The 25000-nt window shown below is 43.1% G+C and overlaps 3 protein-coding genes across 16 annotated transcripts in view; all 3 read left to right on the forward strand.

Annotated features, from left to right (window-relative positions):
* The window catches only part of LOC123502979 (protein quiver-like), a 113311-nt gene extending 105647 nt beyond the window's left edge, over positions 1-7664 (forward strand). For 6 of the 8 annotated variants that reach the window (XM_045252282.1, XM_045252281.1, XM_045252284.1 and 3 more), the window contains 2 exons: positions 4094-4237; positions 6316-7664. In XM_045252282.1, the coding sequence (XP_045108217.1) occupies positions 4094-4237; positions 6316-6593 (422 nt within the window). In that variant the 3' untranslated portion in view covers positions 6594-7664. Of the gene's footprint in view, positions 1-498; positions 511-4093; positions 4238-6315 lie in introns of all 8 variants that reach the window. The other 2 variants (XM_045252283.1, XM_045252288.1) reach the window with 1 other exon arrangement.
* Positions 7665-8273: 609 nt separating this feature from the next.
* LOC123502981 lies at positions 8274-23466 on the forward strand. 5 transcript variants are annotated; one of them, XR_006674276.1, is made up of 4 exons: positions 8274-10744; positions 16412-16445; positions 18713-18814; positions 19380-23466. XR_006674276.1 is itself a non-coding variant. In XM_045252292.1 (4 exons), the coding sequence occupies exons 1-4, from the start codon at positions 10568-10570 to the stop codon at positions 19398-19400; spliced, it is 246 nt and encodes an 81-aa protein (XP_045108227.1). In that variant the 5' UTR covers positions 8274-10567; the 3' UTR covers positions 19401-23466. The 5 variants fall into 5 exon arrangements, 3 of the variants coding, with proteins under 3 accessions (XP_045108227.1, XP_045108226.1, XP_045108225.1); XR_006674275.1 differs by having other exon boundaries at positions 18713-18766; XM_045252292.1 differs by having other exon boundaries at positions 18713-18726.
* Positions 23467-24768: 1302 nt separating this feature from the next.
* The window catches only part of LOC123502978 (cyclic AMP-dependent transcription factor ATF-2-like), a 22671-nt gene continuing 22439 nt past the window's right edge, over positions 24769-25000 (forward strand). For all 3 annotated transcript variants that reach the window (XM_045252277.1, XM_045252280.1, XM_045252279.1), the window contains exon 1: positions 24769-25000. This exon is cut by the window's right edge and continues 276 nt beyond it. The gene's annotated coding sequence lies outside the window, so the exon portion shown is untranslated.

Genomic DNA, 25000 nt, shown 5'->3' on the forward strand with positions numbered 1-25000 from the left:
CACACACACACACACACACACACACACACAGGTTAGTATTAGGAAAGGTTCTTCTCAGGTGTTCTCAGGTGCTAATTTTCCCTTACCTTGTTAATTAACTCACCTGGACCCCTTACTCACCTGTACTAAGTGACCAGGACGCCAGGGACAGGTGTGTGTGTGTGTGTGTGTGTGTATGTGTGTTTGAAGATGGAGATGACGAAGTGACCAATGAGAGAGAAAGAAAGAGAGAGAGAGAGAGAGAGAGAGAGAGAGAGAGAGACGCTTAACTAACAAAAACCTACCGAACGAACAAACTAACGACACGCACACACACACACACACACACACACACACACACACACACACACACACACACACACACACACACACACTGCCTGTTGCATGCCGCCTACCCTCCATCATCCCTGCCCCTTCCCTTCCCTTCCCTTCCCTTCTCTGTCGCCCCTTCCTACCCCCTGTGCAGGAATTAACAACCCTATTTCCCTGTTGTTTCAGGTGGCGGTGATGGTGAGTGAGACGTCTCTCTTCTGTAGGCTGATGGCGGGTTCATGTAGTTTAAAAGGGGTTAGATTCGACTTATAAGGTTTCCGATCCTTTGTTTAGGGAGTTTGCTCAATGAAAGGGGATTAAAAGGTGTTTGAATCCTTTCTTGTTGTTTTGAAGGGTATATGTTTAAAGTGATGTAGGTTTTTTTTTTTTTTTTTTTTTGTAAATGGTGTTATTTGATTACCTAGTGTGTGTTTTGTTGTTATCATGAGTGTTTGTTTGTTTGTTTGTTTGTTTGTTCGTGTGTTTGTATATGTATGTGTGTGTATGTGTTTATTGATTTGTTTTTGTATTTTTTGTAGTGGTTTTGGATTTGTGTGTTTGTTTTCATTGTTTTCTGTAGTTTATTTATTTTTTGGGTTATTTAGTGTGTGTGTGTGTGTGTGTGTGTGTGTGTGTGTGTGTGTGTGTGTGTGTGTGTGTGTGTGTGTGTGTGTTGGTTTTTCTCCCTTTAGACCTGACCTTTGCTAGTTGTGTTTTTGTTTGTTTTGCTTTGTTTTGCATTCTATTGTTTTGTGACCTAGATAACCTTTTCCTTACTTCAACGACGCACAACTTCACATATTCCTTGAAATTTTCTTAGTTTTCTCTATTTTGTTCATCAATTTTCATCATTTTACATTTCTCTAAAACTCAGACATTTGTTTTTTCTCTACATTTCAATTTTTTTTTTTTTTTTTATGTATGAAGGGAAAGCCGGCAATAGCAACAAAATATATATAAAAAAAAAAATCCCCACTTAGTTGCCAGTCCCCTTACAGATCTTTCATTTATTCACTTCAATCATTCATTCTTTCATTTAATTTCAAACACGTTCATATCTTCCATCCAAACTCAGGTATCTTAATGTTTTTTTTTATTTTCATTAGTTTTTTTTTTCATTCCATTCATTCATTCATTTTCCTTATTACATTATCTTCTTGTATCTCATAAATGAATTCAAACTTAATTAATCTTTCCCTTTTATAATAGAAAACAAAAAGAAACACATTATGATCCACGTTTCGAGATTCACGTTCTTTTTCAATTTATTTTATCCTAACTCTCATTTTTTTTATATTATCTAGTTTTATTCTTAGTTTCATATGCTATTTATTTATTTTCCCGGTGAGTGTCGTGGGGGCGGCGAGTGGCGAGTGTGGTGTTGAGTGTTGAGTGTGTAGGTGTCGTGATGTGTCGCTGTGTGTGTCGCCGTGTGTGTTGCGGGTGTTGCTCAGATGTGTTAGTGAGGCCTCTACCTCTGCTCACGTGCGCCCATTCTCTCTGGTAGACCTGCTCTGTAATCACACCTCTACCTGCCCACCTGACCTGTCTTCACACACACACACACACACACACACACACACACACACACACACACACACACATACTTACATACCTACAGACATACATATACATATACATAGTTACATTCATTCCTCCATCCATCCATTCCTACATACATACATACATATATACATACATACATAAAAACAGTGAATGACTAATCGATGAGAAATACACACACACACACACACACACACACACACACACACACACACACACACACACACACACACACACACACACACAGTCATATCTTCAAGGGTGTTTTTCTTGTGTATTCTTTCCCCTCAAGCTTCCCCTCACATACCATTGTAGTGTACTTAACCCCCTCCCCTCTTACCCCTCTTACCCCTCTTACCCTCCCTCAGTTACCTGTATTCTGCCTTTATTCCCCTTGTCAGTCAGTCAGCCAGTCAGTCTTTTAGTACTAGCCACTAATAGTATTACCTTAAAATTAGTGTACTCTCTCTCTCTCTCTCTCTCTCTCTCTCTCTCTCTCTCTCTCTCTCTCTCTCTCTCTCTCTCAATTAGGAGATCCAATGTATTAATTCTCGTGTGAAAGTTTAGGTTATTGTTGTTGTTATTGTTATTATTGTTTTTTTTATTACGTGTATTGTTTTATCAATGTTTTTCTTTTCTTCTTCTTTCTTTTCTTTTTCTTGCGTCCATTTTCTATTTTATCAAGGTCTTTCTTCTCATTTTCATTTTTTTCTTTCTCTTTTATTCTTTATTATTTCGTTTGTTTGTTTTTTCTTTTCGTTGTTTTTTTTTTCTTTCTTTCTTTCTTTCTTTCTTTCTTTTCTTCTTCTTCTTCTTCTTTTTACTTTTATCAATTCATCATATTTATTCTCTTGTGTCTTTTCTTTTTTTCTTTTCTTTTCTTTCTTTTCTTTCCTTTCTTTTCTTTTTGTGGTTTTGTTATTATCTACATTTTCTCTTCGTTTTCCGTTATTATATTATTCTTTTTTTACTTTCATTTCATCTTTTCTTTTTCTTTCTTTTATTTTTTTTTTTCATTTTCTTTCTTATTTCAGTTTTCGTATTCGTTTTGTTTTCTCTCCATATTTTTTTTTTATTTCCTTCGTTACTTTCTTTTTTTTTTTCTTTTCGTTTGTATTATTTCCTTTTCTCATGTCAATCTTTATCACAATTTTCTCTCGTTTCTTTGTGTCTTTTCTTTGTTAATTATTTGAGATGTATTTCCTTTTAGCATTTAGTCTCTCTCTCTCTCTCTCTCTCTCTCTCTCTCTCTCTCTCTCTCTCTCTCTCTCTCTCTCTGCTAAGAAATTCCTATCTTAACTTGTTTTATCTTATTCTTACCTATTTCTCTTTTTCCTATTTTCCTATTCATCAACATTTTCTATCTATCATTTTCTATCATCTTTCTATTCCTATTCTACATTCGCCTGTCTTATTTTCACCTGTTCTATCCTTTTTATCCTTTTTTTCCTATCTCCACCTTTCTACACCTTTATCATCTCTTACCTTATCATTTCTCGTACCTTTTATCTCTTCACACCTTATCCTCACTTGTTCTTACCTTTCTCTTTCTCTTTATCTTTATCTCTTATCTTTATTTCCACCTGTTCTTTCCTCTCTCTTCCCTTCTTGACACGTTTCTATTTTCACCTTTCTGTTCTCCTCTTCATACATTTATCTATCTACCTATCTTATTTACCTATTTTATCTCTTCTCTTCCTTCACCTATTCTAACCTTTCTCTTTTCCTCTTCACACCTTTATCTCCAGCTGTCTCTGTCTTCAGCTAACCTTACCTATTTCTTTTCTTGTTACCTTTTCTCCTACCTTTCCTTGCGTTTCTCTTCATCTTTTCTCACCTTTCATCTCTATCTATTCTAATTTATCTCTTCTCCTCTTCCACTTGTCTAGAATTTATCTTCTTATCCTCTTCTGTTGCTACAATATTTCTCTTTCTATTTTCATCTCCGCCTATCTTAATCTCTCTTCACTTCCTCCTGTTTAAATTTTCCCTCATCTCCACCTTTCTTAACCTCTCTTCACTTCTTCCTGTCCTAAAATGCCTCTTCTTACTTTCTTCCTGTCTAAAACTTCTCTTCTTTCCTTCATCTCCACCTACATTAATCTCTCTTCACTTCTTCCTGTCCTAAAAATTCTCTAGCTACCTTCTTCAGCTGTTCCTATCCACCCAGCAGAGGCCGGGCACTGATCCGCTTTTCCCCCGTGTCCCTCCCTCCCAGGTAATGTGCTTTGTTATGAGTGCTCTTCGTGGACCAACCCGCTCTGTGACGATCCCTTTAACTTCACTCTGTCTCGCAAGAAGGGACCGCCCATTGAAACGTGTGACGGATGCTGTGTCAAGCTGGTGCAACACATTGGAACCCGTAAGTGAAGTAGTGTTATGTAGTGTGTGTGTGTGTGTGTGTGTTGGGTGTCTGTATATGGGGATCGGAGAAGGAAAGCTGCGTGTTGGTGTGTGTGTGTGTGTGTGTGTGTGTGTGTGTGTGTGTGTGTGTGTGTGGGGGGCAGAGCTGCGTGTTGGTGTGTGTGTGTATGTGTGTGTGTGTGTGTGTGTGTTTTGTGATTCATTGTGTTAAGTAAAGTCTATCTATTTGTCTCTGTCTCTGTCTCTCTGTTTGTCTTCCTCTCTCTCTCTCTCTCTCTCTCTCTCTCTCTCTCTCTCTCTCTCTCTCTCTCTCTCTCTCTGATACTGGGTTCCAAAAACAATTAATAGAATGAATTATGGATTTTATGCTACGCCTCATTCCCTCCTTCCTTCCTTCCTTCCTTCTTTCCTTCCTTTCTTCCTTCCTTTCTTTCCTCCTTGCCTTCCTTTCTTCCTTAATTCTTCCTTTTCTTTTCTTCCTTCCCTCCTTTCTAGTTTGCTTTGTTCCAACCTCTGTCTGTACTTCCTTTCTTCCTTCTATCCTTCCTTCCTTTCTTCCTTCCTTCCTTCCTTCTTCTTCCTTCCTTCCTTCCTTCCTTCCTTCATTCATTCATTCATTCCTTCCTTCCTTCCTTCATTCATTCCTTCCTTCCTTCATTCCTTCCTTCCTTCCTTCCTTCATTCCTTTGCTGCATTGGGACTGTGCCAAATACTTATTCCTTCACTACAGTATCTCTCTCTCTCTCTCTCTCTCTCTCTCTCTCTCTCTCTCTCTCTCTCTCTCTGACCAATACTCCTGTCGTTAGGCTTCCTCCTCCTCCTCCTCCTCCTCCTCCTCCTCCTCCTCCTCCTCCTCCATTGTCTTCTCTTCCCCTCGCTGTCCATCCAAGCTCTGATATCAATATGGAGACTCTGAGAGCGTGGCATTTCTTTGTGGGACGAAAGGGAGGGGGGTGAGGAGGGGAGAGGGGGATGAAAGGAGAGGGGGTGTTGAAGGAAGTGTCTATGGATTGCTGAGAGAGAGAGAGAGAGAGAGAGAGAGAGAGAGAGATGATATTCTTTTCTCTCAAAACTCACATTTTTATCTCTCCAAATTTTCACTTCATTTCTTTTTTTTTTTATGTTTGTTTGTTTGTCCTTCTTTATCATCCTTTCTCTTCTCTTTGTTTCGTGTCATAATTCCCATTTTCTTCCTGTTTCCATGCTCTGTTCTCCGTTTTCCCTATTCCCTGCCTCTCTCATCAACATTTTCCTATGGTACGTGTCCTATTTCTCATTTTCTTCCTGTGTCCATTTTCTTTTTCATCGTTTTCTTTGTTCCCAGTGTCCTAATCTCCGTTTTCTCTTCTCTTCTCTTCGTATATTCATTTTTAAGTCATTTTTCGTGTTCTAACTTACATTTTCTTTGAGTTTCCATGTTCTGTTCATCGTTTTCTGTATTCCCTTTGTCCTTGATATCCGTTTTCTCTCCCTCCCTGCAACCCTCGTCCCATTTTCTTCCATTTTCTTTATTCTATTTGTCGTTTTCTCTTGCCTGCTTTCCTCGCTATTGTTTCTCGTGTCCTAACCTACATTTTCTCCAAGTGTCCATTTTCTATTCATCGTTTTCTTTGCCCCCTGTGTCCTAATGCCCGTTTTCTTTGCCCCCTGTGTCCTAATGTCCGTTTTCTCATTCCCAGTGTCCTAATCCCCGTTTTCTCTCTTCCCTGTTTCCCTCACCATCATTTTTTTGTGTCCTAAGCTACATTTTCTCTCAGTCTCCATTTTCTATTCATCGTTTTCTTTGTTCCCTGTGTCCTAATGCCCGTTTTCTCTCTCCCTGTGTCCTAATGCCCGTTTTCTTTCCTCCCTTCAGCTCTCAACATAATTTTTCTTGGTATATTTTTCTTCGAGTTTCCGTTTTCTGTTCGTCTTTTTTTCATTCCCCAGTGTCCTAATCCCCGTTTTCTTTCTCCCCTGCAGCCTTCACTATCATTTTTCGTATCCTAACTTCCCATTTTCTCCCAGTTTTCTTGCTCCATTCGTCGTTTTCTTTGCCCCCTGTGTCCTAATGCCCGTTTTCTCTCTCCCCTGCAGCCTACGCGTCCATCAGGCGGACATGCACGGAGAAACTGCAGATCAACCTCTTTATGGTGGACCACGTGTGCATGATGGAAAGTAGTGGCCACGGTCACATGTGTTTTTGTGAGGAGGATCTGTGTAATGCAGCCCCACCCTCCTCCCTCCTCCCAAGCCCCCTCCTCCTCCTGGCCCTCCTCCTCAGCCCTCTCCTCCTCCTCCACCACCAACACCATTCCTCCATCCCCAACATCTCCCTGTCTCCCTCTCACAATGTTCCCTTTGTTACTAGATAAGTTTTTGTTTGTTTTCGTGTTTTTCTGTTTGTGTGTGTGTTTTTTTTTTTTTTTAGTTCTTTATTCTTTTGTCTCCTCTTCCTCTTCCTCTTCTTCCTCTTCCTCGTGTTTTTTTTTTTCTTCCTTGTCTCGGCTTCTTCATTTTTTTGTGATTTGCTTTAATTCCACTTTCTTGTTTTGCCTCCTTCTTCTCTCCTCCTCTTCCTCTTCCTCCTCTTCCTCCTCCTCCTCCTCCTCGTATTTTTTCTTCCTTCCTTCCTTCTTCTCTCGATTTTCTTCATCTCCATTTTCTTTCAAGACTAATGGTGTGAGCTCTATTCATTTATCTCTCTAATTTATATTTTCCTCACATTTTTCTCTCTTCTTTCTTTCTTTTTTTATTATTTTGATGTAGTTTTTATAATTTTTAAAGAATTTTTTGTCATTTTTATTCTTTTTTTCAATCCTCCTTCATCCGACCCTCGTTTTCTTTTTTCCTTCGTTTTCTTTTTCAAATTTGTTTATTCAAAGTCACGAAAATTTAGGTCATTCAGATTTTTTTTCTTTCCTGTTTTATTCTTTTTTTTTCAGACCATTTCAATTTTTAAGCCTTTTTTTCCACACATTATTCCTCCTCCTCCTCCTCCTCCTCCTCCTCCTCCTCCTCCTCCTCCTCGAACGTGTTGGAGGAGGAGGGTTTGTTTTGGTTGCCAGGATGATGTCTCCAGTCTCTCCTCCCTGACTTTCCCTCTTCAAGCTTTCCTCCTCCTCCTCCTTCTCCTCCTCCTCCTCCTCCTCCTCCTCTCAAGTTCCTCGTAAGTTCAAGAGTTTCGTAAGATTGTTAAATTTATCCCTCTCTTCTTCTTCTCTTTCTCCTTCTTCTCCTTCTCCTTCTTCTTCTTCTTCTTCTTCTTCTTCTTCTTCTTTTTCCTCTTGTCACCCTGGCAGCCACACGTCCCTGTCACCCTCCCGTCTCCTTCCCCTTCCTTAATCTATTCCCCTTACCTGTCTTTTCCCTGTCATTATTTTTCCCTTTAATTTTTCCCTTTTCCTCTCGTTTTTTTCCTGTTTCCTTCTCTCAGTTATGATTTTCAACACCATTTTGTCCTTTATCCTTTCAATATTGATCTATTTTTTCCTTCGTTATTTCTTACAGTTCTTCCTTTTCTTCTTTTCTTCTCCTCCTGCTTTTCTTGCTGTTCCTCTTCATTTTTCCTTGAAGTTGATTATTTTTCTTCCCAATCCCTCCTCCTCCTCCTCCTCCTCCTCCTCCTCCTTGCTCAGTCGCGTGTAGCTAATCATTGTAATATGTCCCTCTCGCTGTAGTGTTGCTCCTCATTCAGCCACAGTCGCCGCCTCCTTTTCCTCCCTCTCCCTTCCTCTCCCTCTCTCCCTTTCTCTCCTCACTGTCTCCCGCACCGCACCGCCCAATGCCTGTCTATGTTGTTGATCACTCACTCGCTCACTCACTCACTCGCGCCGTGTTCTCTTATTGTTTTCTCTCTCTCTCTCTCTCTCTCTCTCTCTCTCTCTCTCTCTCTCTCTGTTCTGTACTATTGTCATTTTTTTCATTTTCTGGCTTTTGTCTCTCTTTTCTTTCTTTCTTCGTCTGTCCTTTTCTCTTTCTCTTTCTGTTCCCTCCTTCGTTTCTTTCTCTCTTTTTCTACTTTTTTATCTGTCACTCTTTTCATCTCTCTCTCTCTCTCTCTCTCTCTCTCTCTCTCTCTCTCTCTCTCTCTCTCTCTCTCTCTCTCTCTCTCTCTCTCTCTCTCTCTCTCTCTCTCTCTCTCTCTCTCTCTCTCTCTCTCTCTCTCTCTCTCGCCTCTGCTTCCTGACAGCCGGTGTTGTGGTCTCTGTTAGCCTTGAGTGTTCAGCCTGTGCCTTCAGCCCACCACCGTCTGTTGTTGTGGGCTTCAGGCATCAACAAACCACATACTCTCAAAACATCCCCAATTTCTCCCTAGACACAGCCTCAGAAATTCCCTGAGAAACTTCCCCAGAATTGTCTAAAACTCCCCAGAAATTCTCACCCTTCCCTAGAAACTGACTGACTGACACTGGTAGAGGATTATCAAGTCCTCTACCCTTGCCAGTTCCCACACAACACACCCCCTGCCACCTCCACCCCTATACAGACCCTACACCCTTCCCTTACACCCTAACCAGACCTTACCCCCAACAATCTTCCCCCTCTCCTCCCTCCCCCTCTCACCTCTTTCCCCTCCCCGCCACTATGCCAGCCCTGTCTCACGTGGCGCTGCATGACTCGAGGCCGCATGACAGTCGGTGTTGGATCAGTAGGACGCTGTAAAGAACATGTTAAATTTAAGTCACCCCCCAAAGCTGCCTTCCCTCTGTTCCCCTCCTCCAGCTCCCCCCCTTCAAGCCCGGTCAGCCTGATTGACCTGAGATATTGAAAAGACAACGCTTATTCGTTCGTAGGAGGTTGCCCCCCCACCATCTCTTCCCCCGTCCCTCATACATCTGTCGCCGCCCCCCTAACGCTGATATCCCCACTTTCCCTCCTTCTACCCCCCTCACCACCACGCTAGTAAATGCCTCTGTGTTCCCTAGTTTTTTTGTTTTTTTTTTCTTTATTGTTAATGGCTGGGGCGCCCTCCTCCCCTCCCTCCCTCCCTTAATTAATACAGGTCTTACTGATAATACTTGTGATAAACGTGTTTGGACGAGTCGTGGTTAGCTGTTTATTATTTTTCATTATCGTTATTATTATTATTATTATTATTATTATTATTATTATTATTATTATTATTATTATTATTGTTATTATCATTATTATCATTATGATCATTGCCCCTTGTCGCTGTTGTTTGGTGATTAGCAACTGTCGTATGGATCTTGTTTTTTGTTTTTTTGTTTTTTTCTTGTTAATGTTAATATATTGTGTGCCCCCCATTACTGCCCCCCTCGCTGAGATTATTTTTGGAAGGGTCTCAGAAGGAACCCTCGTCCCCCCCAACACACCCCAGACTGAACAGCAAGAGCATCAAATGTTACTCAGCCGTTGCAGAAGAAGTCCAGTTTTGCTGATAGGGATTACCGCCCCCGGCCTCGCCCCGCTCCCCCCGCCACTTTTTGTGTGTCACGCCATTAGCCTTTCAGAAAAGTACCTAACTTGAGTCTGTCCCAAGTGGCGCCGAGTTGCCGTAGTAAGGTCTAGCATTGCCTCGTCACACGTCACGTCACGTCACGGATACACACGGGCCGTCTGCTCTCTCTCCCCGTCTGGTAACTCAGCTAACAGTCCAGTCCAGTCCAGTCAGTCCGCCACCACTCACAGCCCACACCACCACTTAGTTGACTGTCACGTGCTCCGCCTCACTCCCACGTAACACAGAGACTCTCACCAATCACCTCTCCCGCCTCCCATGACGTGAGAGGCTCCGGCCAATCACACATCCTCCTTCCCATGACGTCACTCAGACTGTGGTGCAGCTCTGGCCCGCCCCCCCTGAGGAGTCCCTCCCCCCTAGACCCTCCAGGGGCTGCAAACGGCTCTCCTCTGAACAGCCCCCAGAAGGGCTCACGAAGTAGTCCTTTTCTCATCACTCACCGCCTCTGATTTGGCTCCTGAGTGACGGGCAGAGGACTCGACGTGTGGCTGAGGTGGTTACCTTTCACTGTTCACTCGTCGTCCACGCACAAGAGGACAGCATTTGCAGCGGCTTCGGCACCGTTGAGCTGGTGTGGGTGCGGGGGGCCGCTGCTCGCCCGGGGCGCCCCATCTCACCCCGGGCGGGCAGCGGGTGCGGGTGTTCCCTTCCAAACTGCCAAAACAAGTCACCCAAAAGACTGCTCACCACCTGTCGCCTGCAGCCGCCGCCACCAACAGGCCAGGCAGTGGTGGTGCAGGGGCGCGTGGCTGTGGGCGTCGCTCTCTGCCCTAAAAAACACCAGGCCCGCCCAGCCCCGCCTCCAGGGACCCCGCACAACCGCAGCGCCGTCACACTTGTCACACTGGAGCCACGCTGACCATGCCCCGGCGCCTCCACCCCCGGAAGTCTCGCCGCGACCAGAGGGGCGCAGGATGTGAGGATGCCGCAGAGTGTGGGACCAGATGCCGACCCTTCCCCACGCCCCGCCCGGCCCCGCTCCCCGCTCTGCAGGAGGCTGAGGGCCCGCCTGTCACGTCCCGCCGCCCCGTGACCAAGGTACGCTGTCCTTTCAACAGGGGGGGTGGATCGTGACGCACCCCGCACCCCACCCCCACCAGGACCCTCCATCCGGGTGGGGGGAGGTGGGGGAGTGGGAGGGGAGGTTGGGGAGTCTGGGAGAGGCGCACCAGCCCTGATAACACAATTGGGGTTGGATGCTGTGCACTCCCCAATCCTTTAGCATCAAGCCTCTCCCTCCCCACCAATCCTCAATCTCCCCTCCCCACTGCGTCACCCCCCCTCTCTACTCCCCAACCCTTGCATCAGTGTTGTGTCTGTGTGTATGTGTGTGTGCGTGCGTGAGTGAGTGAGTGTGTGTCGCCGGAAAAAGAAATTGAGCCTTATCCACTCAGACTTACGGCTTTCCTCCCTTCATGATGACTCCCTCACGCCCCCCACCCCCTATCCCCAATCCCGCCCCCCTCTTGGTGTGGGCGTGGGGCTCTGGGAAGAGGAAGCCTTCGTGGGCGTGGACAGACAGACAGACAGAAAGACACTTGGAGATTGACAGGAGAAAAGGAGAAGGAGGAAGAGGAGGAGGAAAAATTAAAGGGAAGGATTGGAGGAAAAATTGTGGCTTGGAGAGAAATCTAGAGACGCGTGGAGGAAAATTGGAGGAAAGACTGAAAGTTGGAGGGAAAATTAACCGGAGGAAAAGGAGGAGGAGGAGGAGGAGGAGGAGGATTAGAAGAGCAATAACTGAAGGATTAAAGGAAATGGAAGAGGAAAAGGAAAACAGGAGGAAAGATTGTGGAGGAAAAGGAGAAGAAGGAAGAATGAGAGAATAAATGAAGAATGTTAAGAAAGTATCTCCACCTCCTCCTCCTCCTCCTCCTCCTCCTCCTCCTTAGGAAAAACTCAAAATTCAAATAACTTCCCTACTTATTATTAGCCTTGACAAATTCCTTCCCTCATCCCTCTTTCCTCCATCTCTCAATCCCTCCATCCCTCCATCCCTCCTCTCCTCCACTCGTACAGCAATTAGCGTCAAGTTATGGCGAATACGAAGAGGAGGAAGAGGAGAAGGAGAGAGAGAGAGAAGAAGAGGAGGAGACAGAAGAATTTAGAAGAGGAAGAGAAAGAGGAAATTTTAGGCCAAGGGAGCAGTACTAGAGAGAGAGAGAGAGAGAGAGAGAGAGAGAGAGAGAGAGAATCAATATGTGTTCCCTCCGCATTGCTGGTTGGGGGTGAGGGGGATGGTTGGGGTGAGTGTCTGCCGAGTGTCGCCATCTGCCCGGGGAGAGAGAGAGAGAGAGAGGAGGAGGGGGGAAGAAAGAGAGAAAGGGAAAGGGAGCAAGTCAACTGAGAGAGAGAAAGAGGGGAGGGCGGGGGGAAGGAGAGAAAGGGAAAGAGAGCAAGTCCACTGAGAGAGAGAGAGAGAGAGAGAGAGAGAGAGATTAAGGAGGAACATTAAGGCGAAAAAGAGTGAAACAAATGGTAAAAACGACAACAACAACAACAACAACAACAAAAATAGTAATAATAATAATAATTATTATATTAATAATAATAATAATAATAATAATAATAATAATAATAATAATAATAATAATAATAATGAAAAAAATCATGATAAAGAGCAGTTGAAATAGAGAAAAAGTCAGAGAGAGAGAGAGAGAGAGAGACAGAGAAAGAGAGAGAGAGAGAGAGAGAGAGACGTGGAAAATAGAGAGAGAAGAAAACAGAACGAAAGAAAAAAAAAAAAAAGAAAATACGTGGAAAATAGAGAAAGAATAGAAGCAAGAAACAGAAAGAGAAAGTAAAAAAAAGAAGAAACAGACGAAGAAAGAAAGAAACCAAGAAAGAAAGTGAGAAAAAAAGAAATGAGAAACAAAAACCAAAAATTTAAGAGAGAGAGAGAGAGAGAGAGAGAGAGAGAGAGATGAAAAGTCAAAGAATCAGCTACAATGTTGACCCTTCTTCTCACCTGTTGACATGCTTAATTGGGTCATTAGAGTCACCTGGCGTCAGAAGGAGGGTCAGGTCAGGTCAGGTCAGGTCAGGTCAGGTCAGGCGAGGAACGAGACACCAAAACACTACAAACTTCGTGACGGGAACGTGAAAACAAAACAGCAACAAAATCTTCAGTAATTATTTGAAATTTGTGCTGTTTTTCGTGACTCTAGTGCTGTTTTACGTGACTTGTGCTGTTTTGCGTGATCTAATGCTGTTTTACATGACTCTAGTGCTGTTTTTCGTGACTCTAGTGCTTTTTTACGTGACTCTAGTGCTGTTTTACGTGACTCTTGTACTGTTTTTCGTGACTCTAGTGCTGTTTTACGTGACTCTAGTGCTGTTTTACGTGACTTGGGCTGTTTTTCGTGACTTTAGTGCTGCTTTACGTGACTTTAGCTGTTTTGCGTGACTCTTGTGTTGGTTTACGTGACTCTTGTGCTGCTTTACGTGATCTAGTGCTGTTTTACGTGACTCTAGTGCTGTTTTACGTGACTTGTGCTGTTTTACATGGCTCTAGTGCTGTTTTACGTGATTTGTGCTGTTTTACGAGACTCTAGTGCTGTTTTGCGTGACTCTTGTGTTGGTTTACGTGACTCTTGTGCTGCTTTACGTGATCTAGTGCCGTTTTACGTGACTCTAGTGCTGTTTTACGTGACTTGTGCTGTTTTACATGGCTCTAGTGCTGTTTTACGTGACTTGTGCTGTTTTACGTGACTCTAGTGCTGTTTTACATGACTCTAGTGCTGTTTTTCGTGACTCTAGTGCTGTTTTACGTGACTTGTGCTGTTTTACATGACTCTAGTGGTGTTTTAAATGATTTGTGCTGTTTTACGAGACTCTAGTGCTGTTTTACGTGACTTGTGCTGTTTTGCGTGACTCTAGTGCTGTTTTACGTGACTTGTGCTGTTTTACGTGACTCTAGTGCTGTTTTTCGTGACTCTAGTGCTGTTTTACGTGAATTGTGCGGTTTTACGTGACTCTAGTGCTGTTTTTCGTGACTCTAGTGCTGTTTTACGTGACTTGTGCTGTTTTACGTGACTCTAGTGCTGTTTTTCGTGACTCTAGTGCTGTTTTACGTGACTTGTGCTGTTTTACGTGACTTGTGCTGTTTTGCGTGACTCTAGTGCTGTTTTTCGTGGCTCTAGTGTTGTTTTACGTGACTCTAATGCTGTTTTACGTGACTTGTGCTGTTTTACGTGACTTTAGTGCTGTTTTGCGTGACTCTAGTGCTGTTTTACATGACTTGTGCTGTTTTACGTGACTTGTGCTGTTTTTCGTGACTCTAGTGATGTTTTGCATGACTCTAGTGCTGTTTTACGTGACTTGTGCTGTTTTTCGTGAATCTAGTGCTGTTTTGCGTGACTCTTGTGGTGTTTTACGTGACTCTAGTGCTGTTTTAAGTGACTTGTGCTGTTTTACGTGACTTTAGTGCTGTTTTACGTGACTTGTGCTGTTTTACGTGACTCTAGTGCTGTTTTACGTGACTCTAGTGCTGTTTTACGTGACTTGTGCTGTTTTACGTGACTCTAGTGCTGTTTTAAGTGACTTGTGCTGTTTTACGTGACTCTAGTGCTGTTTTACGTGACTTGTGTTGTTTTACGTGACTCTAGTGCTGTTTTACGTGACTGTAATGCTGTTTTACGTGACTTGTGCTGTTTTACGTGACTCTAGTGTTGTTTTACGTGATTCTAGTGCTGTTTTGCGTGACTCTTGTGCTGTTTTACGTGACTTGTGCTGTTTTACGTGACTCTAGTGCTGTTTTACGTGACTCTAGTGCTGTTTTACGTGACTTGTGCTGTTTTATATGACTCTAGTGCTGTTTTACGTGACTTGTGATGTTTTGCGTGATTTGTGCTGTTTTGCGTGACTCTTGTGCTGTTTTACGTGACTCTAGTGCTGTTTTACGTGATTCTAGTGCTGTTTTGCGTGACTCTTGTGCTGTTTTACGTGACTTGTGCTGTTTTACGTGACTTGTGCTGTTTTTCGTGACTCTAGTGTTGTTTTACGTGACTCTTGTGATGGTTTACATGACTCTAGTGCTGTTTTACGTGACTTGTGCTGTTTTGCGTGACTCTTGTGGTGGTTTACGTGACTCTTGTGCTGTTTTGCGTGACTTGTGCTGTTTTTCGTGAATCTAGTGCTGTTTTGCGTGACTCTTGTGCTGTTTTACGTGACTCTGGTGGTTTTACGTGACTCTAGTGCTGTTTTACGTGACTCTAGTGCTGTTTTGCGTGACTCTAGTGCTGTTTTACGTGACTTGTGCTGTTTTTCGTAATTCTAGTGCTGTTTTACGTGCCTCTAGTGCTGTTTTACGTGACTCTAGTGCTTTTTTACGTGACTAGTGCTGTTTTACGTGACTCTAGTGCTGTTTTACGTGACTCTTGTGCTGTTTTACGTGACTGTTTTTTACGTGACTTGTGCTGTTTTTCGTGACTCTTGTGCTGTTTTGCGTGACTCTTGTGCTGTTTTACGTGACTCTTGTGCTGTTTTACGTGACTAGTGCTGTTTTACGTGACTTGTGCTGTTTTTCGTGACTCTTGTGCTGTTTTGCGTGACTTGTGCTGTTTTTCGTGACTCTTGTGCTGTTTTGCGTGACTCTTGTGCTGTTTCTCGTGACTCTTGTGCTATTTTACGTGATTTGTGCTGTTTTGTGGTTTACGTGACTCTTGTGGTAGTTTACTGACTCTTGTGGTAGTTTACTGACTCTTGTGGTGGTTTACTGACTCTTGTGGTGGTTTACGTGACTCTTGTGGTGGTTTACTGACTCTTGTGGTGGTTTACTGACTCTTGTGGTGGTTTACTGACTCTTGTGGTGGTTTACTGACTCTTGTGGTGGTTTACGTGACTCTTGTGGTGGTTTACGTGACTCTTGTGGTGGTTTACTGACTCTTGTGGTGGTTTACTGACTCTTGTGGTGGTTTACGTGACTCTTGTGGTGGTTTACGTGACTTTTGTGGTGGTTTACGTGACTCTTGTGGTTTACATGACTCTTGTGGTGGTTTACTGACTCTTGTGGTGGTTTACGTGACTCTTGCGACTTGGTGTTGTGACTACCGTGACGTATTTTGTAGCTAACCTAACCTAACCTAACCTAACCTTATCCAACTTAACCTTAACTTAACCTAACCTAACCTAACCTAACTTAACCTTAACCTAACTAACCTAACCAAATCCTAACCTAACGTAATCTAACCTAACTCAATTTAATCTAACCTAACCCAGTCTGACCTAACCTAACCTAACCTAACCAAATCTAACGCAATCTAAGCTATCCTAATCTTACTTAACCTAACTTAACCCAACCTAACATAACTTAACCTAACCAGATATAACTTAACCTAACCTCACTTAACCTGACCTCATTTGACCTGACCTCATTTGACCTGAAGACTCCAAAATCCTGACCTGCCATAACAAGAACTGGACTGTGACACGATCGATACAGTGGCGTAAGATTCACAGTGGCTCTCTCTCTCTCTCTCTCTCTCTCTCTCTCTCTCTCTAAAAAGATAGAAAGATACAAAAAATCGATTCAGTTTGGCAAGTGTGAAAAATATTTGCCTTTTTGACGTTTTCTATCAGACAAGCTATACCTCCTCCTCCTCCTCCTCCTCCTCCTCCTCCTCCTCCTCCTCCTCCTCCTCCTCCTCCTCGGTGATGGAGTGTGAGGTGTCAGGCGTAAGGACTAACCGGTGTCCCTCTTTTCAGCCTCCAGGGACAACTGCCGCCGTCCATTTCTACAGTGAGTCCTTCCCTCCTTCCCTCCTTCCTTCCTTCCTTCCTTCCTTCCTTCCTTTATCTTCATTTTTTTCGTTGTTTTTTTTTCTTTCTTCACTTTCTCTCAAGTTCTTCCTTCCCTCCTACCTTCCTTCCTTCTTTCCTTTCTTATTTCCATCATTCCTTCCTTCTTTCCTTTTTTCCTTCCTTCCTGCCTTTCTTCTTTCTTTCCTTCCTTCCTTCCTATATCTTGATTTTTTTATGTTTATTCCTTTACTTTTCCTTCTTCCTTCCTTCCTTCCTTCCTTCCTTCCTTCCTCTATTTTGATTTCTTTTTGCTTGCTTTTTTGGGGTTTTTTTCCTTTACTTTCTCTCAATTTCTTCCTTCCTTCCCTCCTTCTTTCCTTCTTACCATCCTTCCTTCCATCCTTTCTTCCTTCCTTCACTTCCTTCACTTCTTTCCTCTATTGTGTCCTTTTTAATGTTTCTTCCTTTACTTCCTTCCTTCCTTCCTTCCTTCCTTCCTTCTTCTATCATGTTCTTATTTTTGTTGATTTTTTTTGTTTCTTTATTCATTTGCCCTCCTGCCATCGCTTTTTTCTTTCAATTTTCCTTGTTTTCATTCTTTTCTTTTCCTCTCTCGTGTTCTTGTTTCCTTTTCTTCATGCTCTCTTTTTTATATTCCTTCCTTCACTTTCTCTTCTTTCTTTATTCTTGTTCTTTTCTCTCTCTCTCTTTTATTCTTTTATTTTATTATCCTTCTCTTTTTCCTTCCTCTTCTCGTTTTCTTTCTTCTAATTCCATTCTTTATCAACCTTCTTGTTCATCCTCCTCTGCCTATTCCTCTTCCTCTTCCCCATTAAAGAGGGAGGGATGGTACAAGTATGCTCCCATTACTCTCCCATGCATTCCTCTCCCATTTCCTTCTCCCATCCTCCCATATATTGACGCTGGCAACGATAAATAACTTAGCTAATCTTTTTTAAACACATTTCTCTTGTTTTTTATCTATATTAGCATGAAATTGTAGTATTTTTCCCTTCTATTTATCTTTTTTCATATATATATTCTTTCTTTTTACTAACGTGTGTGTGTGTGTGTGTGTGTGTGTGTGTGTGTGTGTGTGTGTGTGTGTGTGTGTTGTCTTGGCTTGTCTTGGATTCTTTCTCTTTATAATAGTTCACCCTTCCCCTTTCGTGTTTCCTTCGCGTTTTCTCTTGCATCGTTTTCCATGAGGGTCTACGCTATATAGTTACCTGTCTGGCTTGTTACCTTTATTGTTATTATTATCATTTTACCTGCGTCTTTGTGCATGGGATTGGTATGGCTTGTTGATTCTGCTCTCTCTCTCTCTCTCTCTCTCTCTCTCTCTCTCTCTCTCTCTCTCTCTCTCTCTCTCTCTCTCTCTCTCTCTCTCTCTCTCTCTCTCTCTCTCTCTCTCTCTCTCTCTCTCTCTCTCTCTCTCTCTCTCTCTCTCTCTCTCTCTGCATGGCTGCCTGATAATGGAAAAACCTCAAATTGGTTATGGCCTGCCTCTCTCTCTCTCTCTCTCTCTCTCTCTCTCTCTCTCTCTCTCTCTCTCTCTCTCTCTCTCTCTCTCTCTCTCTCTCTCTCTCTCTCTGCATGGCTGCCTGATTATGGAAAAACCTCAAATTGGTTATGGCCTGCCTCTCTCTCTCTCTCTCTCTCTCTCTCTCTCTCTCTCTCTCTCTCTCTCTCTCTCTCTCTCTCTCTCTCTCTCTCTCTCGCATGCAAATTAATGCCAGTTTCGAAGCTTGATTGAAAGAAAACAAAAGCTTGACCTGAAGAGTGCTGGTGACCACTTTGTCTTGGTGATCATTACCGTAACAGCTTCACTAGAGGAATGATGGATGAAGCAAGGCAGACTCGTTAACATCTTTGGTCTATGCATTAACAGTTGGCTATGCATTCCCCTCTGCACATCTACTAAGAACGTTCATATTTTTTATCCTTTTATTCTGTAACATAATAACTTTTTAATGTTCTCTTTTTTTTCATGTTCCTGTGATGATGATGAGTATGTATCTCTCTCATTTTCTTTTTTTTTTTTTAATACTGTAATGAGTATGAATATTACTTGCTGTCATCATCATTGTCATTGTATTAATTAATTATCAGTATGATGTATTATAGTTAAAACACCAAGATTGGATAATATTTTCTGTATTATTTTTGTCTCTCACTGTAACGTCTGGCATTGATACAGGGCCTCCTCTTGTAACTGTGTTCTGTATGTGTTCTTATGTTTTAATGGATGTTCTCTCCCTCCAGTGTTGAGTCGCAGGGTGGGTGTTCATCTCAGACTTCTTGGCCAGTCTTCTTAGGGTCTGTCTCCCAACAAAGCTAAGCCACTTCAGTCATACGCTTTGAAAAGTTACACGGCCAGCCCAACCCTCTCCTCACTCTCCATTATATTTTTTGCAGTCTTTTTTTTATGACTATTTGTGCACTTGGTGTGTTTTTGTACGTAGCTGTAGTTTGATTCCTTCTTTTTGTCACTTGTCCTCTTGAACCTCTTCCTCCTTCCTTGATCCTTTGTGTGTGTGTTTATTTTCAAGCCCAGAGCCCTTGTCATTCTTTGCACAGCTGTCATGTTCCTCCACTCAGCCTTCTTCCGTGTCCTGTAAGACTTTCCTCACACATCTTGACATGCTGGTGTGATGCCAACCAACTAAAGGTCCCACTCACTCAAAACTCTTCCTTTAACGTGTTTTGATTCTACTGATCTAACTTGAGAGAGAATGAAATGCTATTTTTCCTCGCCTATTTTTTGGGGAAATTTTTTGCAAGCCTGCCAGCACTGTGCCAGGTAGGAGGCTGTGGTGGTCTGCTGTGACTACAGGAAGGGAGTTTTTTTTTCCCTTTACCCTGTGTTGTCTGGCAGCCACGTGGTGCTTCTGTCCCTGCCGTATCATTCTAACGCTTGACCTTTCCACAGGCTGCTGGGGGAAGCCGGTAGGGTCTGGCGATCATGAAGAACACAGGCGGTGGTGCTTGAATGAGGCACCGAGGCTCTGGACCTCTTACTGTTGGGGCTGAGGCTTCCTGGTCCTTACATGAAGCGCGGGCAGGACCGGACTGGACTGGGGACGCTCGTGGCCTGAGTGAGTGGCGTGGAGCACTGGACGCTGCCTTGTGAACTATCCTCTGCGAGAAGGACCAGGAATACACAGAGGCGGCTGACTAGAGGCTGTGGGAGATGAAGAAATTCCTCGTTGAGTGCAGAACAGCAGACAAAGCAGCAGGAAACAGCCTAGCCTTCACAGCACTGATGTCTGGACTGACTGGAAGCTGTGGAAGGCGAAGGACTGGCCGGGATCCCCATGACAAGGAAACGAGGACACAGCACACAGCCAGTTGCAAGAACCCATTAGGCCTACACGTGGCAGAGACATGGAGAGAGGCCTATTACCGACCACTGCAACCACCACCACCACCTCCACCACCACTGGGACACATTGCTTTTGACTTCCACGCAAAGGAATCAAATTAATGCCTTGATATGTCCTTTTCCCACAAGAGGACGTGAGATAAGAGAGGGAGGTGCTTGGAGGGAGGACGTGAAGATACTCAGAAGATATAAGACGAGTGTGGAGTTAATGTATTGTGTTTCTACATCTCAGTTATCTGTGAGTGCATTCATGAGGTGCAGGAGGTGAGGAGGAGAGGAGGAGAGGAAGTGGTCTTTGCCTGGTGGCCTGCAGTGAGTGGAGTGTGTCTCCGGGCCACGGTCACTCTTACAAACTGACGATACGGTTGGTCTGTTGGTCTCTTTCTCCAGGTTTGCTTTGATGCATAATTTCCCCATGGGTTTATTTCCCCGCCTCCGTTTTGTTGTTGTTCGTAGCGGTAAGGATGGCGGACACCAGACAAGTCCCATGCACTGAGTGGATGCATTGCTCTGTTAGTTGTTCAATATTTAGTACCTAGGGATTTTTATTGTAGGTTATAGGAGAACTATATATTGCCTGACATAATGGTTGAACAAATATTGGAGTTTTAACATTGTATACATATATTTAGCAGTTGAGTTTATTTGCTAGATTTATATTTTCTCAGTTAAAATTTTAAGTACCTATTGTAGCAAATTTTATTCATATATAAGTGCTATTAAAATATTAGACTAAGTGATAAAGAAAGGTTTGAAACCACTATTATATATATATTAGAATATATATTCCAATCATCCTTGTAAACAAATATTACTGAATTGAAAAGGTATAACTCCTTCAGTGCATCATAATACTAATAGTCTCTATGATCACACTGACAAACTGAATTCTTTCCAGATGATATTATTCCTTAGCGCGTAGGAAGCACCAGCAGCACTGACAGGCGGTGCTGGGGTGCTGCGGCGGCACAGCTGTGGGCCGTGGTGCTCAGACACACACACACACACACACACACACACACACACACACACACACACACACACACACACACACACACAGAAAAATGAAAGATCTAGGACATGACAAGTCTCACATAATCCTGTAAAACTGCAGAGTGATAGATGCAAACACAGGACACAGACATGCTAGGATGAGGCAAGATTTGATGCATACGTGAACTGAAGGAGGAACACTGGATGAATGCAGACACTGACACAAAACACCATCCATAGAACTCAGGCCCTACACACACACACACACACACACACACACACACACACACACACACACACACACACACACACACACACACACACACACACACACACACACACACACCTGACCTACAGCTGTGCCCATACAAAGAGTTAATAGTTTGTTTCCACATTTAAAAAAAAAAAAAGGTTGCATTAGTGGAAGTCTTCTCTTAACCGACCATAGCGTTTATGAAGCAAGTCTTTTCTTGGCATAACTTTGCATTGAGGCTTTTTGTGCCGGGAGTGACAAATGCTGATGATATAACCATATATTCCAATTTTTCCCTCCATTTCATAATATAGTAAGTGGAAGAAGGTTAAAAAAGATATACCATGTCTTAGTGTGTGTCTCTGAGGCTTGTCTGTGCTGTTACTTGATCTTACTTTGGCCTCTGGTGTACACTTAGTTCTGGAAGGTGGTCTTGCATGTTCCCTCACTTCCAACTGGTGAAATATTGCATCGTGGAAATAGTGTATAGATAGATAGTGCTAGAGAAGTGTACAGGCAGTTTCTCAGGCATCAAGTTAACAATGTACACCCTTGTTAGTGATATATAGATGATGATAGATGAGGCGAGTACACATTTCACACATCAAATTGGCAATGTGACACCTTTCTAGTAATGATTTATTGAGGGACTGTGTTAATGAGCCAAAAAAAGACAAAAACCTATCATATAGGCATCAAAGTTATTCAGCGCACACCCTCAACATACCACCAGGATGACAGCAGCCCACAAGCCTCAGGGAACACACACCGTGGCGCCTCAAGTCTTTAATCGCGTGTGATATCACTCTTCCACTAGATGTGTGTGTGCGTGTGCGTGACTGTAGCTGTCATAGAGAGGCTCTGTACACTGGTTAGTCCAGAGGTGCGGCCCACAGGCAAGGGTTTCTCGCTGCCGTGATGCATCAGACGTGTGTGCGCGGCAGCTCAGCCTGTGAGGTCGGAAGAAACCCCCGAGAATCAGTGGTGTGACCCTGTTTACACACAATAGCGTTTTTTGATGTAGCCCACCCAGTTTTTTGACGGTAGGGGCGCATAGCAGAGTTTTTATCAACGACTAGTGTTGTAAATACTACTATACATTAGCTCCAGCAGCAGCAGTGAGTTGCATCGCCTCTAGAGCAAAGGAACCGCCTCACTCCCCGTGGGGCAACACTCTAATAACCTCTCCAACATTATAGATTCGACACAACACCAGTACACCACCACTTCTGTTTGGACCACCCTTCCTTACTCCTGCCCATTACTTGCTCACCAACAAAGGATCTGTTTTCTTTGCTGCCGAGGCCTGCCAGCGTGTCCCTGTCCTGACACACACACACCTGGCTGGCTCGGCTCCCCCATGATGTAGCTCTGTGTAGGAGTGTTGGTTGTGTTTACCCTTTATTGTGGACTGGCCAGCTGACACTCACTGGCACTCACACGCCCAGTGACAGCATTGGGACCTGATAATGTGTCCCTCATTTCTCGATCCTAACCCAAGAAATGAGAATAGGGTACATAAAGCATTGAGTTACATCTTTGCACATCAGACTCCATCATGTGACCTCCTGAATCCTTCTTGAAAAGTTTCCTAAAATGAGATTCAGAGAGCAGGGTGGTGAAACAGTCAGTCAGTTATGAGACGCTGGTAAATGTAATCAAAATCTACAAAAAGCAAATTTGTTCACAATAACTACTGCAGAGTGAAGGAGGAAACAGGTAACAGTGAAATAATTGGCTGGTTAAAATGACGAAAACAAACAGAACCTTTAAATCCCTTCTGTTACCTATTTTCTTCTCATCTCCCATAATTCTCAATCGTCTCAAACTGATAAGATCTTGAGGAAAAAGTTGATAGTGTCACCTTCCCCACCCCCACGCACCAGCAGTGACAGTAAGAGCGACAGTAACAGTGAGAGTGAGTGACAGTGAGCCCTCGTCCTGTATAACGAATAAGCGACCAATGCCTCGTGTCGCAGTACAGAAGGTTGAATTGTGTGTAAAGCAGGAAGTGTAGCCAGTGTGATAGCTGATGGGGGTAACTGCTGAAGGTTATGATAATCTGCTAGTGGATTATGTAGCTAAATGATTCTGTATTGGCATGTGTGTGTGTGTGTGTGTGTGAGAGAGAGAGAGAGAGAGAGAGAGAAACTACCATGAGATAATGATACTAGTGTGTGTGTGTGTGTGTGTGTGTGTGTGTGTGTGTGTGTGCGTGCATGCAGGGTGGGGATGGGAGTGGGGGGGGAGTGACGGGAAACAGCTGGGCGGGTTCACAACAGTCCACATCGCGTGCTTATCATCACATAAGCAGCTAACACCCTCATCATGATAATTGTCTTTGTTGGTCATTCTGCTTTGTAATTTTAATAAATTTTTATATGCTGAGAGAGTGTTGTCCTTCCTTCCTGCCATGCACTAACCCCTTCACTACCATGACGAGTTTCCATATTCACTCTGCTTACTATTTGGTTTTATACAGCTTCAGAAACTTAGGTGATGATTAAAATAGTGAAGAATCTGGCCATTAATCTTCTGACCTCTATACATCCTTCCCAATGTCGATGAAACGATCTAATGGTAGCTACACAAATCTCAAAGTAAAAATGTGTCGCAGTATTGAAGGGGTTGAGTCAGCAATAAAAGCTTGACTTCATTATACTACAATTTCCATCTTTCGTTATGTAAGTACTCCACCATCTATCTGTGTGTCTGTCTACTTATCTTTCCATCCATCAACCTATCGGTCTATCTATATCATACCTATCTGCCTATATGTCGTGTATTTACGTACGTCTATCTGTCTATCTATCTTGTCATTAAAATTATCGTAACAGTAACAGAGAGAGAAAACTAAACACACAAGACTTGCACTGTATCTCCTTGGCGCCACATCCTGACACTAAACGTAAGAGGAGATTTACATAATATAAAGCTTATATAAGAGAATTTAAGGTAAAGACAGCCCCCACCTACCCTATCCTTTCCTTCCCCTCCCCTAGCCTCGTTTCCATCACCTCAATACTAGTTAACAAGCTTTATTATTTATGCTTTCACTGTTCTAAAAGGTTAATTCTAGTCAAAGTTTATCAAGAATCGTGGAAAAAAACAAAAAACTTAAATTTCCTTCATCATCTTCAAATTCAGTGTTTTAAAATTTCGTTTGAGTCTTGAAGTAAAGTAAAGTTCCTGAACAATTTACCTTTTTTTGTTATAATGTCTCGATTCCTGAGATCTAAAAACATCCTCCTGTCATGTAATAGCAGTTAATTATGGGTAATCCCGGCTCCTCCTGGTAGTGGAATTAATTGTCTCTGATGATAGGTATGAGGGAGGGGAGGAGGAGAGGAACAGAGCGAGGATAGTGAAAGAAAGTGAGCGATAGTCTGTGCAAAATGTTAGGCTAAGGAGAAACTTCTACTGCTGTTGGATGTTGCTGCTTGGTCACTTTTGCCAGACACGCGCGGACTCCCTTCCATATCTCATTTTATAGTGATGTAAGATGTTTTCCAATGTTTTCACAGCTCTATGTACTGTCTTCTGGCATTACTGCAGAATATATGTAGCTGCCATAGACACAGCTCGTGAATATTATTGAAAAAAAGCAACAAAGACACGCATATGATTTGTAGCAAGAATACTGAACTTAAAAGGTGTGTTATCAATATTGAAGCAAAGGCTGGAGTGAGAGTATGTGGTAGTGAATAGCGTGTGATCAAACTTGGAGTGTATTCTGACTCCCTCTGGTGCCTTATCCTCATTATGACAAGTTTATTTAGTGCAAGTTATTACGAGAGTTGTCAAGGCTGTTTTCCCTATCTAAGTGATATATCAACATGTGCATCACTAACGGACAAATAAAAACACCCATGAGGACTCAACTAACAACCCAAACAAACTCTGAAAACAAAAATAATGTGAG

This window comes from Portunus trituberculatus, chromosome 13, assembly GCF_017591435.1.
Source record: "Portunus trituberculatus isolate SZX2019 chromosome 13, ASM1759143v1, whole genome shotgun sequence".
Taxonomy (NCBI): domain Eukaryota; kingdom Metazoa; phylum Arthropoda; class Malacostraca; order Decapoda; family Portunidae; genus Portunus; species Portunus trituberculatus.